Source organism: Colletotrichum lupini, chromosome 2 (assembly GCF_023278565.1).
Source record: "Colletotrichum lupini chromosome 2, complete sequence".
NCBI classification, from domain to species: Eukaryota; Fungi; Ascomycota; class Sordariomycetes; order Glomerellales; family Glomerellaceae; genus Colletotrichum; species Colletotrichum lupini.
The window spans coordinates 1246840-1268924 of NC_064675.1; the positions used below are offsets into that span (position 1 = coordinate 1246840).

Here is a 22085-nt window from a genome sequence, read left to right on the forward strand (position 1 = left end):
CCCTTATAATTAAAGAATTATATAATTAGTAGTTCTAACTACTATATTATAGACCTATTTAATAAAAATTATTACCCTTTTCTCCCTTATATATTACCTGACTCGACTTAAAATAATAATTTAGGCCTTTTAGGAGAAAATACTAATAGTTCGGCTAATATAAACATAAATATAACTAAAAGATAGTTATATAATACGGGTTTAATAGTCTATATTACTAATAGTATAAATTTATCTAAAAATTTCGATAATAGGGACGATTTACCCCCTATTTAAACCGGAGCTAGCCCAGTTTACTTATAGGGTATTAGGGACTTGATTTTACCTATCTATTTATAGGGTAAAATTATACTTATAAGGTTAAAAAATACCTTATATATTCCAAAATTCCTACTTAATATTTTTTTAGGTATATTATATTATAAAAATAGTAGATATATTAAAAAGAATTATTTAGTAGATTTTGAGGGTAATATATTTGCTTATTTAGATTTCAAAAGGTATAGACTTTTTTTTAATATTACTTAGAAAAATCAAAGGCCTACTATAGGGTACTAACAAAACAATTTAGACCCTAAAAATTAGTATTTAGATCTCAAAAATATTTTAGAATGTATTCAAAATTCTTTTTATAATATTACTATTAATAATAGTAATATAGAGAAAAATACTGATTATTTATCTAAACATTTAGATAATTAGGCCTATTTAATCACCTAGGAATAGTATAAAAAATTAGGTTATCCTTCTTACCCTTATTTATTAAAAACTATAAAAATAACTAAGGGAATTCCTTTAAACAAATTAAAAGAAAAAGACCTAAATTGCCCGAGCTATACTATAGCTAAGTTAACTAGGTATTAGCCTAAAATTAACTATAATCGGGCATTATTTCTATTAAAAAAGGTCTATATTAATATAGTTAAAATTACCCCTACTACTATTAATCAAAATAATTACGCTATTCCGTTTATAGATAATTTTACTAGTTTTCGAGATATTAAATTCTCAAAAACCAAAGAGAATATAATTAATATTCTCAAAAACAAACTGGAATTTTATTTTAACTAGTTTAATTCTTACCCTAAGTATATACGCTTAGATAATGGTATAGAATTCAATATAGGGGAATTATTACCTTATATTAATAAAAAAGGTATTATTTTAGAGCCTTTGACGCCCTATACGCCCGAGCAAAACGGTATAGCTAAAAGGACTAATAGGGCCCTTATCGAAAAGGCTAGAACCATTTTATTAACAAAAGAATTACCCCTATATTTATAGGACGTAATTTTAAAAGAATTAACTCAATTAGTTAATTTTACCGCTAATATACGCCTTAAAAAGACCCCTATAGAGGCTTTTCTCAATTACTTTTTCCTAAAAAGAAATAATAAGCCAGATTTATTTAATTTAAGAAAAATCGGCTCTAGGGTACTTATTTATTACCCTACTTAAAAGCGAGTTACTTTGAATAAAATGTATACCTATACTTAAAATAGTATATATTTAGGAAAAGAAGGTAATAATATATATATTATATATTACCCTTCTAATCCTTTTCGATCTCGATTATTACGGACTTCGCATATTCAATTTATTTAAAATAAAATAGAGGGGGTAAAAAGCGTAAATCCTCCTTTATATTCTAAAGATTTTAATAAAATCGAAGATATTTAGGAAATACTTTCTAAAATAGAGGTATTAATTCTTAAATTATCTAAGGAAGAAAAATCTAAATATAAAGATTTTACTTAGAATATTACCCTACCTCTAGAGCTTAATATACTAAAAAAGGCTCTAAATAGCTTAGAAAAATTAGAATAGTTAAAAGCTATATATTCTAAGCTAGAGGTTATTATTAAAAAGGGTACTTTATTAGCTATAGACCTACATAAGGTCTATAAAGCTAATAAAAATCCACTATTTATTAAATAGGTCTTTAAATAAAAAATCAATATTAATACTGGTAATATTAATAAATATAAGGCCTAATTAGTAGTTAGAGGCTTCGAATAACAATATGGAGTTAATTATTTCTAAACTTTTACTTTTGGAAATAATCTTACTACTTATAGGGTACTTATAGCCCTATCTGCCCCTTTAAACTAGCATATACACTAAATTAACGTTATTAGTACCTTTTTAAATAGGGATTTATTAAAAGAGGTATATATAGACCTTTCTAATATACCTTTAACTGAATTTTTTAAAAAATACCCTAATTTAAATATTATAAATTAGGATAAATTAAGAAATCAGTTATTATAGCTTTTAAAAGCCTTATATAGGCTTAAATAAAGCCCTAAACAATGGTAACTAAAGCTAAAGTCTATTTTTAATAAAATAGGCTTTTTACCTCTAAAATCCGACGAGGCTACCTATTTTAACTAGGATTTCAAAAATCCTACTTTTATCGTTACCCATATCAACGATTTCCTTATATTTAATAAAAATATTAAATATATAGAGGAAATTAAGGGTAAAATATCGAAATATATCGATATTAAAAACCTAGGCAAAGCCTCGAATTTCCTAGGCGTTAAAATCACTAGAGATCGGTTTAATAAGACTATTTCTCTCTCTCAAAGTTATTATATTAAGGGAATTCTTAATAATAATGATGTTTTAGAAGCTAAAATTACTAATATACTTATAAATCCGGGTATATTAAATAGTGATTTAAGGAACGAAAAAGACGACTATTTATTTCTAAAAGAGCTATTAAAGACCTACTAGTACTTAGTAAGATCTTCAATATACGCTATAGTTATAAGTAGGGCTATGTTACGACCTAATATATATAACTTAAACCAGGGCCCGCCCCGCAGGCTTACGGCGGCTATAGTATACTATATATATAAAAATACGAGAACATAAGGTAACTCTTATAGAACGGAAGAACTATAAATAAGTTATATATAAATAAGAAGTAATAATTACGTAATAAAGTAATTATTATAATTACTCTAAGTAACTGCTTATTAATATTTACTAAGTAATTACTTAATAAATAAAAGTAATTATTAATAAAAAATATATTTATAAGCGGACTTATATATAATAAAAACTTAAACTAGGCTTAAAAATAGACTTCTTATAGCTTCTTTAGTAATTAACTTAGTATTAAATCTTATAATCGCTTTTAACTATTTTTATTAAAAATCCTTTTTAATAAGACTACGATTAATTACCGAAGCCTTATTTATTTTACGACTTATAAATATAGCTTTAGGAAAGCTATTTGTAACTACGATATTATTTACTTAGTACTCGTAGCCTTAACTTTTACTAATATACTCACTACGACTAGCTAGCCGTAATAGGCTAATTTAGCCTTTTCCGTCTCTTTTATCTCCTAATACCTCTATAAGCCCACTATTTACCTACTTAAAATAGTAAAAGGTATTTATAGATACCTTAGTAGTACTATTAATTATAATATTACCTATAATAGTAATATTAGGCCTATAGAATTAGTAAGCTATACTAATTCTAACTGGGCCGGGTATAAAAGTACTAGAAAATCAACTTTTAAGTACTTATTTATACTAAATAGAGGTCCGATTAACTAGAAGTCTAAAAAACAGTCTATTATAGCACTTTTTACTATAGAGGCTAAATTTAATAAACTTTAAGAAGCTATTCGGGAAGCTATTTAGCTTCAGAATTTATTATCGGAAATAGGTTATTAAATTAAACCTATTACTATTAAAACCGATAATAATGGGGCATTATCTCTTGCTTATAATCCTAAATACTACTAAAGGACTAAGCATACTGCCCTATATTATTATTATACTTAATAGGAAGTAGAAAAAGGGAATATTAAAGTGGAATATCTCCTTTTTATTATAATACCTGCCGATGGGTTAATAAAACCCTTACCTCGGGTTAAATATAAAGAATTTATTAAGCTAATAGGCTTAAACGATCCTAATAACCCTATTTAACCTATATTATACCCCTAATATAGGTATATATTTTCCTTATATTTTTATAAATATTTTAAGGAAAATACTCTAGGGTACCAAAAAGTTGTTCTAGGGTACCAAAAAGCTATTCTAGGGTACTAGAAATTTACTCTAGGGTACTTGGTTAGCTATTTTAATATAGCTAATAAGGCAAAAGAGGGAGTGTTACGAAGGTAACTTTGTTTACCTTATTATTCGCTTTATTATTAATATTACGTAAGCAAACTATATACTATATTAATCTACGATTTCTATAGATTATTATAGGTATTAATTATGTAAGCAATACTGCTTACATAAGCTTACGTAAGCAATGGAAAGTACTGGAAAGTAGCTAAATAAGTTAGAATTCTCTCGAGACAGAATTACGTATTACGATTACGCATTTACTTACGTATACGCTTATTAATTATATTATAATTAATAAGCAATAGAATTTTCTAGTAGGAGGTTTTTATGCTTATATATAGGCGTATATATAGTGGTTTTTTTCCGGCTTTATAGGCGCAAAAGATCGACCTTAACGGGATTACGCTTTTAAGAGAAATTACATAATACGGGACACTTTTTAACTATATAATACGCGCAATGTACCCCAAGCACGCGCTTAACGTAATATAGTAATTTCGATATAAAAACCGCTATATAATTCGGGATAAGTAAGCTACCCTCTTCGGCTATTTATTAATAATAGGCTAAGTAATATACTTACGTAGTAGCGCTAGCTAAAAAGGTCGATAGTAGAGGTCGGCTATAATAATTAGTTATAATAGTCGGCTATAATAATTAGAGACGGCCCTTAACTACAGAGGTTTTAAACTTTAATAATAATATAAAGGTTTTTTAAAAAAGGACTAAATAGGCTAATATTTATTATTTAAAGCTCGTAAAGATTCTTTTTATCCTTATTGCTTCTAATATTACCTAAAGCTACTTTCTATTTAAACTAAATAAATTTATTAAATAAATTTATTAAATAAACTTATTAATATATAAACTATTATTTTAATAAGAACTTACTCTCTTAGTATATAATTAGTAATTAATAAGCTAAAACTCTTTAAAAATACCCGTTAATAAGTTTACCCCTCTCGGGCTAGGCGCCCTCTTTAGCTAGCTCGACGCTATAGCTATTATAACTAACGTAAGTACGCCCGAGGATTAATAAAATACCTTTTAATAATACGGAATTTAGCTAAGTAATAATATAAATACTATAAATAGCCGGGCTAATATAAACGTTAAGATTTAGTATATTAATACTAATTTAGAAATTATATTCTATAAAGCTAGAAATCCCTCCGATACGGGCTATATTATAAATATAAAGGAATATATAAGGGGCCCCTTAACCCTTAATAAGAAGGAGTATATAATACGGGATCTAATTACTTATACGGGCTAGTACTAAGAGGTCTTATATATATTAGAGTAGGTATAGCTCGCCCTTTAGACGGGCGGGGGAAGGTTAGGAGCTATTAATAAAAAGAAGATAACGGTTAAGTCGGTTAATTTTAATTAGTAATTAGGTATAGAGCGTAATATACCTAGTTTTCCTTAATACGTAATATATAGTACGGCCCCGGCGGATTGCTCCGTCGGGGGGTCCCCTATATTTATATATTCTCACTTCTATATAAATATTTACTTTTTATATTCTTTATAAAAAAATCCCGTATTACCTTATTAAAGCTATACGTACTAGACTTTTTAATTATATAATACGCATAATATATCCTAAGTACGTACTTAACGTAATATAATAATTTTAATACGAAAACCGCTATTTAATTTAGGATAGGTAAGCTACTTTATAGTAGTACTAATTAAAAAGGTTAATAATAAAAGTCGGCCGTAATAGTTAGCTATAATAGTTAGTTATAATAGTTAGCTATAATAATTAAAAGCGTCCCTGAACTATAGAGGTTCTAAACTTTAATAATAACATAGAAGTTTTTAAAAAAAGGGCTAAATAAGCTAATATTTACTACTCTTCGTACTAAAGCTTATAAAGATTTTTTTATCCTTATCGCTTTTAATATTACGTAAAGCTACTCTTTATCTAAACTAAATAAATTTACTAAATAAATTTACTAAATAAATTTACTAAATAAATTTACTAAATAAACTTACTAAATAAATTTACTAAATAAATTTACTAAATAAATTTACTAAATAAATTTACTAAATAAACTTACTAAATAAATTTACTAAATAAACTTACTAAATAAATTTACTAAATAAACTTACTAAATAAATTTACTAAATAAACTTACTAAATAAATTTACTAAATAAACTTATTAATATTACTAAATAAATTTACTAAATAAATTTACTAAATAAACTTACTAAATAAATTTACTAAATAAATTTACTAAATAAATTTACTAAATAAACTTACTAAATAAATTTACTGAATAAACTTATTAATATATAAACTACTACCTAGATAGCTAGTTAGATAACTAGTTAAGAGGTTAGCTAGTTAAAATACTACCTTAACGAAAACTTAAAAATACTTATTAATAAGTCTATTTGTCTCGGGTTAGGCACCCTTAGCTAGCTCGACGCTATAGCTATTATAACTAACGTAAGTATACCTAAGGATTAGTTAAGTACTTTTTAATAATATAGAATTTAGCTAAGTAATATTATAAATACTATAAATAACTAGGCTAATATAAATATTAAAATTTAGTATATCGATATTAACTTAATTATAATAATTATAATAAACGGGCTAGAGGTATATAAAATTAAAGTAATAAACTAGCATCTTAAATAGCTCTTATAAGACCCCCTAAGTAGTAATAATACTTATATAAAAAAATAGATTATATTAAACCTAGCTATTTATATAAACTAGTATTAAGAGGTCCTATATACGTTAAAATAAATAAAGCTCGCTTTATAAATAAATAGTAAAAGGTTAGGAACTATTAATAAAAAGGAGATAATAGTCGAGTCAGTTAATTACTATTTTAGTTAATAGTTAGGTATAGAGCGTATTATACTTAGTTTTCTCTAATACGTAATATATAGTACGGCCCCGGCAGATTGCTCTATCGGGGGGTTATATCCTTATATTTAGGGCTAAGTTAAATAAATTTAATTACCCCTCTCTTTACTAATCCTAAAAGCTCTTTATTAATAAATTCTATAAAAAGTGCTCTTAAAATAGTAATAATATTCTTATTACGGAGCTTAGTAACTAGCTTAAGATTTACTTTTTTTTTAACTATAAAATAAGCCGTAGTTATAAAAGTATTATTATAGCCGCGCCGTATTAATGTTTTTTTAATCTTCTTATTTTATAATAAAGGGTTATTATTAATTATTATAATAATTTTATTAAGGACTTTATTTATAGTAGCGCTATTATTAATTAGCTAGTTAATTATGAGGATTAGTAAGTAGTTAACGTATTTTATTATCGTAGTTAGTAGCTCGGGGTTAACCTTTTTTAAATACTAAGGTTTAATTATAATAGCTTAAAAGCTTATTAAGCCGTAAAGTAATTTTATTACGTAAGTAGTACTATTTATTAAATCGAGCTTAAATAAGCCCTTTTATCCCTTATTTTCTTACTAGATTTAAATATTTAATTATAATAATAAATTAATAGTATAGGAGATATTTAGTCTATTTTAAGTAATTAGTACTTTGTTTACTTACTTATTAATATAAAGTCTGCGGACTTTTTTTATTACTTTTTTAACTATTTCTATATATTAAGTAATATTTAGTAATAATAAAGATTTATTAAAAGTATATAAGAAAAAAGCTCCGACCCCCCGATAGAGTAATCCGCCGGGGCCGTACTATGTATTATATATTAGGGAAAACTGGGTATAATACGCTCTATACTTAACTATTAACTAAAATAGTAATTAACCGACTCGATTATTATTTCTTTTTTATTAATAGCCCCTAACCTTTTGCCGCTTCTAACCGCTTATAGGGCGAGCTTTACTTATTTTAATACGTATAGGACCTCTTAGTACTAGCCTACGTAAATAACTAAGTTTAGTATAATCTATTTTTTTATATAAGTATTATTATTACTTAGGGGGTCTTATAAGAGCCGTTTAAAGTACTAGCTTATTACCCTAACCCTATATATTTTTAGCCCGTTTATTATAATTATTATAACTAAATTAGTATTAATATATTAAATCTTAATATTTATACTAGCCCGGCTATTTACGGCGCTTATAATATTACTTAGCTAAATTCTATATTATTAAAAAATACTTTACTAATCCTCGGGCGTATTTATATTAGTTATAATAGCTATAGTATTGAGCTAGCCGAAGAGGGCGCTTAGTTTAAAAGAAGTAAACTTATTAATGAGTATTTTTAGCTTACTAATTATTAATTATATACTAAGAGAGTAGGTTCTTATCGAGGTAGTAGTTTATATATTAATAAGTTTATTTAATAAATTTATTTAGTAGATTTATTTAGTTAACTTATTTAGTAAACTTATTTAGTTTAAATAGAGAGTAGCTTTAAGTAATATTAAAAGCGATAAGGATAAAAAGAACTTTTATAAGCTCTAAATAGTAAATATTAGCCTATTTAGCCCTTTTTTTAAAAACCTCTTTATTATTATTAAAGTTTAGAACCTCTATAGTTAAGGGCTGCCTCTAATTATTATAACTAATTATTATAGCTAATTATTACGGCCGACCTTTATTATTAACTTTTCTAACCGGCGCTACTATAGAATAGCTTACCTATTCCGAATTAAATAGTAATTTTCGTATTAAAATTATTATATTACGTTAAGCGCGTACTTAGAATATATTATATATATTATATAATTAAAAAGTATACTATATCGTATAATTTCCCTGAAAAGCGTGATCCCGTTAAGGTCGATCTTTTATACTTATAAAGCCGGAAAAAAACCCCTATATAAAAAAGCTCTAAAAACGAGGACTATAAGAACGAGGCTATTTAAGCTAACTATATCGTTAACTACTTAAATTATAGCTTAAAATATAGCCTTTGCGCTTGTTCATAAGTACTTATTTTAAATAATATCATATACGTTTTTAAATACTACGTAGTATTTCTTAGCCTTATTAATATTATTATAAGCTTTAACGAGTACTTCCTTAACCTTAATAAATATAAATTTAATAAAAGATTTAAATTCTATAGTACTAAAGTTCTTACTCATATTTATAATAATTTAGTCTAACGGACTAAGGTAAATATTAATCTAATATAGCTAAAGAGCTTCTTATATATATTTCGTAATTATATTCGTAAAGAATTTTATTACTTAAAAAGAAGTAGTAGTATTGATAACGTAAAGTACTAGTTAATTAGTACCCTTATAATTTATTAAATATATTACGTTAATTACGATTTTATAATTAAAATCGTAATTATTTTATAAAGTAAATTGAAATTAGCTAGGGGTAGTACCGTTAAGTTAGTATTATTAATAGACCTTTATAAGCCTCTCGAGGGCTACGATCTTTATATTATTACTAAATTACTAAAGTAGCTTTAAAAAATAAAAAACTAAAGGGTAGCTAAAGCGCTAATATAAGTAGCGTAATTTACCCTTTATTAAGTAATTAGTAATAGCTTTTTTATTATTGAAGAATAAAAGCTAAGGGTATTCTTATTTATAAATAATAAATACTATAATATCCCCCTTAATTAATAAGTTATTAATATTAATAAAGTATAACGTATATAATAAGCGAGCTGCCTAGATAAGCGAGCTACCTACCTAACTACGACTATTTTATTTTTTACTTTTTATTTTACACAACGCTATAATATAACTATAATATTATAAACTAAAGAAACTTAGTTAAACTTAGCGATCTAAGCTATTAAAAAAACCTTAAAACTAAGTATTTAAATAGTAGCTAAGATCTACTTAGTCCCTCTTAAAACCTTAAGTACCCGTTTAAAAAGTATACTTATATAATAAAATACTATACTAAACTCGTAAAAATTAACTATATTTAAAAAAGAGAAGCTAGTTAAGTATATTCTTAACTTAGATTCCTAATCGTTTCCTCCCCGTATTAATAATATAGAAAATATAGCTAATTAACTACTTACTAATTATAACGTACCCTCCGCTAAGAAGCGCTAGGTTTTTAACTTTATTAAGTACTAACTATAGCTCTAAACGCAATTTTTTTATAAGTACGATTATAAAAGGGCTTAATACGAAGACTTAGATATAATAAACGCATAGTTTCGCTTCGTAGTAAACATAATTATAAAATACGGTATCGTAGAGTCCGATATTTATAACTTTAATAAAACTAGTTTTATAATAGGCTAGATTGCATCTAGAATAGTCGTTATAATATAAAAAAGCGTTTAAATATAAAAATAATATAGCTTAGTAATTATAAATAGGTTATAGTTATTTAGGCTATTAACTCGTTAAGCTATAGCGTTTTATTATATATTATTATTATAAGTAAATATTACCTCTTTACTTAGTATATAAAATCCGGTTTATTACGTAATTAGGTTATTATAATATTTAAAAACGGCTAGATAATAAATAAGAGAGGCCTAGATTAGGTAAAATATTTTAAAAAGTATATAAAACTACGTATAAAAGGTCGATATTGCTTCTTTATTATTAATAAATATAAAAGTTATTATTTTACGGATTTTGAGTTATATTATAAAGAGAATAATATTATTACCCTTTATATACTAACTTATTCGTTTTATTTATTATAGCCCTTAAATATTAAATATTTTAGGCTTTTAAAAACGGTATATAGCTAAGAAATTAAAGAAAAGATGCGACGGGGTAATACTTATATTATAAAAGAGGACTTTTTTTTTGCGTTTTATAGGGTATTTACGTAAGCGATTATAAAAAGAAATATCTAGGGAGGATTTAGAGGAGCCGGGCTTATGCTTTTAAGTATAAAGAGTATATTATTTAAGCTTAACGTAAAGTTATATACTCCGATACCTCTAGGATCCCTCTTAATAATATTACTAGCCTAGACTTTTTAAATATTAAATAACCTAATAAAAGTATTATTATAGTCGTAATTTATTAAAACTCGAATTACTTATTATTAAAATAGCTTCCTAATTTTGATTATTAAAGTTATTAAGTATTTATTAAAAAGGGCGTAAGGATTTATATACTAAATTACTTTATTAAAATTAGAGTATTAGATTCTTTAAAAAGAGAATAATTTATTTAACTAACGTAAGAGGGCTAAGAAAATACGTCTTAGATAAGGAAGAAGTCTTATAATAGCCGATAGGGAAGACCTTTAGTTATAAAAAGAGGTAATAATTTAAATTAAGGAGGAAACGCGTCGAAGTAATAATCGTCAACTAAGGACTAAGATAAGTTAACGACGATATAGCGTTTATAAAAATACCGGTTATAATACGTAAATATATTAAATTACTAAAAAAATATTTAAAAAGAGGATACTAAATAGTTTTAATTAAATTACTTTTCTAAGTGCTACTTTTTAGTTACGAATGTGATATAGTTACGATCGGGTGGGTAGCTCGCTTATCTAGGTAGCTTGCTTATTATATATATTACCCCTAGCTTATTTATATCCCTTAGGTAATATAAAAAAGGAATATTAATTAATAAAATATAAAAAATAATATTATTAAATAGGGTACTAATAATTATAAATTTTAATGACTTTACGGGCTCGTTATTATTAAATTAAATACTTACTTCGCTAGCTCTAGAAGTATTAAAAATAATTTTAAGTCGTTATTATTATAATACGAGGAGTTAAGGGTAGCCCATAGTTAAGAATTCTATAGTATTAATATTAAGTATAATACTTTAAAAGTCTCCTAATAAGTACTTCCTATTTAATAAAAAAGAGGTCGCTAGTTCTATAAGCTTAGTTAATTTATTAATAAAAGTAATATTAATAAGGCTATATTTTATTACCTAGGTAACGAGGATATTTATAAGGGTTCTATTATTAATAATAGTTATAAAGTATATTATTAAGATTTAGATTTTATTTTTATAATTATCCTTATAATTAAAATCGAGGCTATTAAAGTATTAAATTATAATATTATTATCGTCGTTATTATTAATAGGGGCAGTTCCCTTATAAAAAGTAAGGAATTATAAATATAAGCTCGGTATCAATCTCTTATTTCTTTTTTTATTATTTTTATATTTTTAGTATACTTAATATTACTCTTCCTCTAAGTACTTAGTTAATTAATAGCTAGTTTTATAATAAATAAAATACTTTTTATTAATAATACTATGGCCGTATTAATTTTATTTATTAAATTAAGTTGTTTCATTAGAGTTATTATAAGTACGGTTAGTTTAATAAGTAGCGGGGACCTTTTTATTATAAGTACTATTTTACAATATTATTACTACTTATTATAGTTACGCTCTCTTTTTATAATATTAATTAAAGTACTAAGCTAGTAATAAATATTAATAAACGTAAGTACTAGGTTAAGTATAATAAGTTTATATTTTAATATACTACTTACGTAATAAGAAAGTTAGTTATTTATATTAAAAATAAATCCCTAAATAGCTAGTGCCTCGTAAAGAATTATAATATAATTAATTAGTACTTATAAAATTTATTAATTCGACTTACTTAGGTTCTTATGAACTATAGAGTATTAGTAGAGGTTATAAAGCTTAGTAAAGTAGTTTTAATAGCTCATAAGTAACTCAAAATATTCTTAAGTCCTTTAGTATATTATATTAAAACTAAGCGGGTTAAAAGTATTATTAAGTTAGTTAAAATAAAAAGTTAACGCCCTTCTCTTAAGTATATTTAGAAAAGTACTAAAATAGGATCGTTTGCTAATTCTTACTTATTAATATAGTACTTTAAAAATCTAAAGCTTCTTATTAAAAATATTATACTTCTTATTACTATACTTATTTTTATTATTATAAAGCTTAGTAAGGTTAATTAATTAGTAAATATTAAGTATAATATTATTTTCAGTTTTTATATTAAAATATAATATTTAATAAGATAGATTTTGTTATCAAGTAATAATAACTTTATTTTTTAGTTCTTTTACTTCTTTTTTTTAAAAAGGTAGTAAGTTATTTAGTTAATAATAAGACTAAAGTTAGAATCTTAACTACTAAGATTAAATAAGTTAGGGTTATATAAATTCCCGTACTATTTCTCTAGCTTATTAAATAAGATCGTTAGTATTTATTACTTATAAAAATAATAAGTAAAAGAAATAAAGATCGTAATATAATATATTAAAGTATATAATATAACTATAATAAACTATAATCTCTTTAAAAATCTAAATAGGGAAGTATTAAGTATTAAGAGCGCTAGTAATCCTTTTTATTATTTAATTACGATCTTTAATTATTAAGTTAATACCGTTATTTATAAAGAAGTTTCTTAGCTTTTTAAAAATCGTACTTTTTATTCTTCAAAGGTCCCCTACTTCTTAGCTTTAAAAGTCGGTTTTAAAGTCCTTTTATAACTCTTTACTTATTAAGCCGTTTTAATAATAGTATCCTATTATATAAAAAATAAAAGTATTAAGCTTTTTATTATTAATAAAAGTAGGTATAATATTAAATAAGCCTTATTAAGTTAAGTTAACGTAGTCTTATTAATAAATTAAAATTAAGTATAGTTTTATAATTTAAAAATATAAGTAGGCCGGAAGTAATATTAACTAATTATTAGACCATTTTTATTTATTACCAGGGTTAATAGTTATTATAGTATATTTATAAAATAAGTTATATAGTAAAGGATAATTATAAGAAATAATTATTATATTATAATCGTAATATAACGTTAGTTAAGTTAAAAAGAGTAATAAGTCGGTTATAATAATCGTTTTAATAATAATAAGCGGGCTATTATTATTAATTTAAATATCTATTCCTTTAATAAAATATATAAATAGAAGGTTATTAAAGTTAGTAAAAGGTTATAAAAAAAGGCCTTTTATAACCGTATTTTTAATAAAAAATAGAGGATTCTATTAACTATTAATTAGTGATTCTTTTTAGTACTTTTTATACCTCGTTTTTACTAATCTAGTCTTAGAGCTTTTATTAAGTTGAAAAGAGGTAGATTTATTAATAATATAAAACAGATCCCTATTACTATTACTATTAAGATCTTTTTTTTTTTAATATCTTAAAACACTTCGCTATTAATAAGAACTTCGTTATTAACGTATTTATAATTCCAAAGGTCTTACTATTATTAAGCACTAATACACTAATAGTTATTAAATCGATCTTTTAATAATTAATCTCTTTTTACTTATTATTAGTTTAAAATAATACTTAGTTATAATATATTTAAAATAAATTCTTTTATAAGCGGCTTAATTAAAAAGAAGTTAATAATTATAATAAAACTAATAAAAATAATATTAATAATAAAAACGAGGTTAATAATAATAATAAAGTAATTAATTCTTTTATAATAATAGTCTTAATAAAAAAAATTATATATAATAAAACGCGCTCTTAATAACTTATAACTAGTTAATTAATTATTAGTTAGTAATAATAAAAGAGAATTAAGGTAATATAAACTAAGCTATTTATTATTAATTAGATAAATAAAACTAAGTTAATAAGTTAGAATAGCTAGCGAGGTAAATCGAAACTATCTTTTTTATAATTATATCCTTATTAACTTATAATAAAAATATATATATAATTTAATTACTAATTAGTATTTATATATATGTAAATAGGTTAGGCCTTTTAGTTATAACTAGGTTAATAAGTTAATATAAGTCTATTATATATATATAAGAGGGGAAGATCGTGGGCAGAGCCCGCGATCCCTCAGTGGGTATAGGTAGGTAGAAGGGTCCGTCTGCACGGGCCCAGACTGCCTACCTACTACCCCTACCTAACTACCTAATAGGGCCCCTTTTCTGCCTCGTAATCCAACAGATCCTAAGCGACTCGTCTTCATAGAGGATCGTAGGGCTTGGCGAAAAGAACGTCGCCCATGTCACATGCGGAAGGCAGTCTACGGAGCACTATCCGCCTTCCTTGTTAGGCTTGGCGGACGAGACCCACGTCTTTACCCAGTCATCGTTGCACTTTGTCGTATTGGCTGAACTAAAGGATGACATTCTCGACAGAATGACTACTGATCATTGTTGTACGATTGTAAGGCAATGTGATTCTTGAAATGCCTGTTCGATGTTTAGCTATCCGGCGACTTTGGTAAAGTATAATAGTCCCGATGGTCAATCAGCTGCGCTCTATTTTCGCCTTGCCCAACGTATCGAAGGATACCTCTCATGGTGACTACCTTATTTGGTCAGGGTGTCGCTTCGTACGCCTGAGTTGTTTTTAGGAAGGCGCATTTCCTCAAGAAGTTCAGACTCAACAACTTGAAGTCACGCTCTTACGTACAGAGAATTACACAACAAAAATTGATTGTTCTCCGGTGGCTGGAGGCATACACTTGGAGTGCGGGTCATAAGCTATACCAGAAAGCCATGCACATTATCCCATCTCTCGGCCATGGCGAAGTGCGATAATGCCACGGGTTGGTTTGAGCTGCAGGGTTGTCAAGCGGGATCACGATTTCATCAAGGTCCACCGGGCAACCGCGCCTTGAGTTGGGTTGAGAGAAGACGACGATGACGTCGCCGAGACAGAGGAAAAGACAAGGGCAAGGAACGCTAGCGGCTGGCCATTGGATTTACCAGCCACCAGCCACAGCAGAGCAAGGGTGAGAGGAGGGGCAGAAGGTCGAGAATGCGCGCGTAACAAATGCCCCGAACCAGGTCAGGTCCCAGAAGCTTACTAGTGGACGGCCTGTGCCGTGTGTGTGTTCAACTTGGATTGGGATTGGATCAGAGCAGGTTTGGGCAGTACGGATACTTGGTGCAGTTCCGGGCAGTGCGACGGCGAGAAGCGAACTCAATGGTTGCGGAGATCAAACTTGGCTCTGAACGGGTCGGTTACAAAGAATTTCGTCCGAATCTGGGGAGGCTGGGAAAGGGAGAGGGAGCATGGGCCTGATATTATGGGACTGTCATCCCAAGACTCATGGTTTCCCGGGCAGTCGATTACGACTTTGCAACAAGGAGGGGAAAGCTGATGGGAGCTTGGGTACAGTATTTCCCAGCTATCCATGTATTCGTAGTCGACTCCGTACGAAGTTGGAAGCCATTCGGGCTGAGAGTAGGTCTGGACTTGGCTGGAAGAGAAGATGGTCACCTGAATAAGGGGGGAAGATCAGATTAAAGAAGAAAGCATAAAGTCCGTACCGCCGCGATTGCGATTTGATGCGCACTTCGTACGGATACAACCAGGAAAAGCAAGGTTGGGTTGGCCGTCACCATGGTGAAGCGATGGGCGGACCGGGGTTGGAAGAGGATGCGTTTGCATCTCACCGCTGGAGCACGCGCCTGAAGATGCCCACAGCAGAAATGGGGCAAAGCAGCGTGGCAGGGGAGAGGGGCGAGCAAGGGATGGGAAAGAGCCGAGATGAGCCAGATCGATTTTCCTGATTTTCGTTCGGCCTGCTACGGAGTTTTTTGTTGGAGACATTGGACTTGGATACGTCTATTCGTAGCGAGAGGCCAGTCGGAGGGAAAGCTGCGAGGTTGAGGTGCATGAAGGAATCGGGTGTGGATAATGTGATGGAGCTGTTGGTGTAAGAGAGTTGTCGTGTGCATGACTTTAGCGTGATGCGAGGCAGACGTGCGACGTACGAAAGAGCAGGAGTCTAAGATGTTAGTTTAAAAAGAGGGAAAAAAAAGGTTGATGTTTTGTTGTGGGCAGCAACCAGCAACCAGCAACCATCTGGATGACTTGCAGAAAGGACGCGGACTTGGAGAATTCGTTGGGGGCGATGCGATGCGATGCGATGCAGCAAAGTAAACAAAGCGGGTTGCCGATGCGCGACTAGAGCTGCGGGTGATTTGTTTGCGCAGAGCGGCGTGTGTTTGATCGTCCGCTGCTTGCAGTTGCAGTAAGATAGACCAACCGACCAACATCATTATCACAACTCAACAGGTACGCTTGAGATCTTGGGACATTCTAGTCTTGAGAGAAGGATATATATGTAACATTATCTTGTTCACATATGAAGTGGCCGTTGAGGTGGCCAACGTTTCAATAGAAGACTTGAGGCAGCTGCCAGGACATCGGGACAAATGTTGGGTTGACGAGGTGCAAGTGATTAAGCGTGCTTAGCTAAGATTGGCTAATGGGCTGAGCTGACAGCAAGCGAGAGACCCACCCGCGTAGCACTAAAGCAATTGGAACCCCGGCAACAGGTACGTATCTCTGCTCACCTACCCCTGTCTCGAAGCTGCAGGCAGCTGAAGTGCAGACAGAGCATGAGCGCATCGTGATTCGTGAATGGACCGAAGGTAGCCAATGGCGGGGTAGCTCTTTCCTGAAACCCACCACGAAAAAAGGCACTCACGCACTGTAACCCTTGCCTGCTGAGAGTCGACCCCGTTGCCGTGGATACGTGCCCCACCACGCGAACCCAAACAGGAAAACTGAGGACCCGTTTCTCACGACATTCCCGGCCACCTCCTTCCCATGAGATCCCAGGTCTTTCCTTCCCTCCTGACCGTGAATTCAATTCATCAAGTGGCACCTTCCCGTCGCATCTTTGTCGACTTGCCCCTTCTTGTCTGGTTGTTTCCTCCCATCCTCTTTCTCCCACTTTCCACTTTCCCCAACCTCCGCCCTCCGCCATCCATCCCTCCGGAAAAAAAAGATCCCATCGGCCATCAACAACTTGGGAGAAACACAGATCGGGCAGTCTCAGACAAATCTCTTCGGCTTCACAGATCCAAGGAGACTGCAGATTTCAAACGCAGCTACATTCTACTACTCCTCTCTCTTGGACGACTTTTTCCTGCTGGACGATGCACTATACGCCGCAATACTCTCGGTGACCATTCGCTTCCTACTTAGCTAGTCCCCGTCGCAACCGCATCCCAGGTACCGCAGAGAAAGTAAACAAATCGACTGCCTTGCCGCACCCGCACTGGCCTCATTGCCACCGTGAATAGCATCAACACTCAGCCTTTGCGCTGCGCCCACTCTTTTACCCCCACGACCTGCACGCCTTACCGCACTTACCTTAATCACAATCAATTCCCCGAACCATACCGCCTTTTCTCTTATCCTCACCTTCTTTTGGCTTTCAGTTTGGCCTGTTTAATCCACCATGGACACGAGTTACCTGTCCCAACAGGTCAATACCATCATCGGCCAATTGCACGGTTTATTCGATGAGATCGGCGTTCCGAACCATGATCGCGAAAAGCGCGAGGAAGACGTACGCTTCTCTCAGCTCACTTCCCTTCTCCAGTTCGTGCTGACAATCGCCCATAGCTCTTCGAGGCGCTTTCCAAGGCTCTTACCGACCAGGTGAACCTTGTCACGAACGAAAAGGAGGAAATGATTGATGAAGCCGAGCGCATAATTACCACGATACAGCAGATGGAGGCATCCCTCGACGACAACCGCGCACGCCGAGACCGCAGCGACGATATACGAATTACCTACCCCCTGACCCGATGTTTGCAGGGCCTCAAGGAGAAGCATAAGCAAGTCAGTAGACTGCATAAGGAGCGTTTCGAACAAGTCAAGAGTGAGTTGGCCATAAAGCCGGAAGATGCCAAATAAGGTGGTGTACTAACAAGCCATCCAGAGCTTGTCGAAGCACTCGAATCATACTCGTCACATCTTGAACCCACCTTCGTTAAGATTCCCCTGCCGCCCACGGGCCCGAACCAATCCGTCCCTCCCAACTTCGACCTATCGCCGTCCTACGTGGACAAGCTCGATCATGAGTTTACGAGAGTCTATGAAGAGTACACACGCCGCGTCGCGACGGTTAAGGCCCTTTGCGAGCACACCATTCAACTTTGGGCCGAGCTGGGCACCCCTCAGGCTCAAACAGACGGTGCTATTGTCAAGTACTACCGCGAGTCACCCGAACAGTTGGGCCTGCACGAGGAAGATATCGAACGCCTCAAGGCGAAGCGCGACAAACTCTCGGACGAGAAGAAGAACCGTGAGAAGCGTCTCAAGGACCTGCGCACGGCAGTCGAGGCCCTCTGGGAAAAGTTGGAGGTTGATATGGCAGAGAGGAAGGCGTTTCTCAATAGCAACCGAGGCTGTGGCGTGCGACAAATCAACGAGTTCGAGGATGAGCTTGTGCGCCTCAACGAGCTGAAGAGGCAGAACTTGCATCTGTTCGTCGAGGATGCGCGGTTCAAGCTACAGGAACTCTGGGACTCGCTCTACCTTTCCGAAGACGAGATGCTTGAGTTCACACCCGCCTTTTCCGATGTATACAGCGATGCTCTCCTCGAGGCTCACGAGCGAGAGATTGCAAGACTGGAAGTTCTCAAGGAACAACGTCTCCCCACGCTTGAGCTCGTTGAAAGACACCGAAGCCTCACCAGTGAGCGCGACGAGCTCGCCGCCTCAAGTCAGGACGCTTCTCGCCTGATGATGCGTGGCCAGAAGGGTGAGAAGCGCGATCCCGGCAAGCTTCTCAGAGAAGAGAAGATGCGCAAGCGCATCGCCAAGGAGCTACCCAAGATTGCCGTCGAGTTGCGTAGAATCCTCGAACAATTCGAGGACGAGTACGGGCGGCCATTCACGGTACACGGTGAGCGCTACTTGGATGTGCTCGAGGCGGAGGACCGGCCTGCACCTGGCCCGCGATGCAAGACACCGGGCGTAGGAGCCGCTCCTCAATCAGCAGCTAGGCCGAGAGGGCACAGTAGAGCGCAGAGCACCACGTCCATCGCAAGACCGCCCACTCGTAATGGTGTGAGAACACCAGCACCCGCGCCTACGACCAAACGTAGCGCGAACAACATGAACAGCGCGGCTCCATCAACGAGACCTGTGTCTGCTCACGCAAAAGCCCAGGAGATTGCCAGACCGGCATCTTCCATGGGCAGCTTGAGAGAGCGAGCGCAAACTCTCAACCGGCCGCCTGGTAGTCCCTCAAGGATCCCGGCTCGGCCCCCATTGACCAACCTCAAGTATGGCAACTTTGGCAACACCTCGCCAGTACAACCGGAGCGACCGGCGTCGCGAATTGACGCCTATGCGACGATCCGAGGTGGTAATCACCAAATGCGTGCCCCTCCGCCCAAGATGCGCGACCTCAGCACGATCGAGCTGGAGACTCCCGTCAATCCTTACAAGTCAGTAGGGTTGGGCGCGAGCATCGTCCGCCAGGTTGAACTTGAGGATCCCTACGACGAGGATTGCCAGCAGCCTCGGCTGATGCGAGCCAACTCCACCCTCTCGCACACTTCTCACGCTTCCCACAACTCGCACGCGTCGTACGCTTCCCAGAGCTCTCATCACTCCCAGGGATCCTCCCAACACGACTACCCGTCTTCGCACTCCTCAACCATCCGCCAATATCCACCTTCTGCTTATCCCCAAGCACCTCCACCCCGTCAGATTTCCAACTCATCCAACGGATCGAGTAACGTGACGGGCTCAGAAAACTGGGAGACGTATGACGACGCCAGCGAACCCGAGCAGGATGCTAGCGACACATACTACGCCAAGGTACGAGCTGCCCGCAACGGGACCAAACGCTTTGAACCCGAAGCTGGATATCGGCCACCGGCTAGCGATCCTAAGAGGCAGCGCCCGTTCCCGATGACGGCACCTGGTGGACATGCTGGACATGCCTACGGTGACGGCGAGGGCCGCATCATCTCAGGCAGCGAGTGGACAGACGAGGATGGATACTGAGCGTGGGAATTCGCTGCCTAATCCATTGCTCGTTCTGTTACTTCATCTTGGTGCGCCGGCTGCGGACTTTTTGCAGCCTGATGATAACGTCGGATGATTATGCCTCATGTCTGAACGATGCACTTGCTACTCGCTCATGACGAACATGCCTTTTTTTCTTCTTTGGCAAAGAAAATAATTGGTCGAGGATCTTGGTGTCCATGGATGCCCTTCGCTTCTTTCCCCGTGTCGTTTATATCTCGGTCGGTTTTGCTTGGTGGAATGTTGAGAGGAGGAATTGGAAGGGTGGCCATTGTGATTTTCTTCCTTCTCTGTGCATACTGGCAGCCGAGCCGCGAGGCATTTGGGATCCTTGTGATTCATGTTATGACATGGCCACCTGGACCCATCGACAGCTCTGACGACAACTGTTGTTTTGTTTCTCTTTGTCGGAACACGTTCCAGCTACCCTCGAATCTGGGTATACCACGTCTTGTTTTCCTTGGTCATTGCAAGCAAGTGGAAAGAATTGGAGTTTTGGTTTCTCGAGGCGGTCGGTACTTCTGGATGGGGTGATACCCTTTCCCAACGCCAACCCCCTTGCGAGGATTATGAGCGTACATCTTTGTCTTCGTTTGCTTGGTCAAACCTTTTTGCGTCTTGGTCTTTCTTCCACGCGCTTTTCAGCCTCAAGGGATACATAGGAATCTTTTCGTAGTGTAGTAAAAACAAAAAGCAGTGATGCGTACATTATCATCATTATCGTGTCCGGTCTAGACGTGAAATGTGCTCCTCGTGACGTCCAAATGAAATCGGGTAGGAATATGATGCCACCCTGATCAGCAAAAGCCGCGAGTTCCGGCGTTTGTATCGATTGGTGCTGTGAGTTGTGGGTGAGCTGAGGTGGTGTAAGACTGAGATGGCCGGTGGGCGGCGGCACGTCCGGGACGCGGGAGCTAAGGAAAGTAAAGTGAGCGAGGAGAAGCTATCAACCAGCAAAAGCAGTGAGAGGCCAGAACTAAATGACTCCCGTCCGCTCCCGTCCATCCGGTGCCAGCGGACTACTTTATTAAATGGTTTACTGGGAAGGATGAGCATCTAGCCAGGGCCATGGTGTGTGTAGATCCGCTATGACGGTGGTGATGTCGAGATCTACGTCCGTTTTCCTTGGTGGTGCTTAGTGGTTGCGTCTTGTTAATTAAGGTACTGAGAGGATGTTCCCCCAGATGCGTCATTTCCCCAATACCTTGTAACAACGTGCTAGTAAGTCTAGATCATTGACTCGCGGATCTAGTCAGGCCACTCAGGTATGGAGTTTCTGTCCATATACTGCGTACAGACAGCAAGTGAAGCTTTCTTG

General features: G+C 33.7%; 1 protein-coding gene across 1 annotated transcript; it reads left to right on the plus strand.

The window, feature by feature from the left end:
* Positions 1-18179: 18179 nt before the first annotated feature.
* CLUP02_02751 (microtubule associated protein) lies at positions 18180-20746 on the plus strand (the record flags this gene model as incomplete). The annotated part of the gene is made up of 3 exons (XM_049281780.1): positions 18180-18290; positions 18347-18605; positions 18666-20746. The coding sequence occupies 3 exons, from the start codon at positions 18180-18182 to the stop codon at positions 20744-20746; spliced, it is 2451 nt and encodes an 816-aa protein (XP_049138923.1).
* Between the last annotated feature and the right edge of the window lie 1339 nt (positions 20747-22085).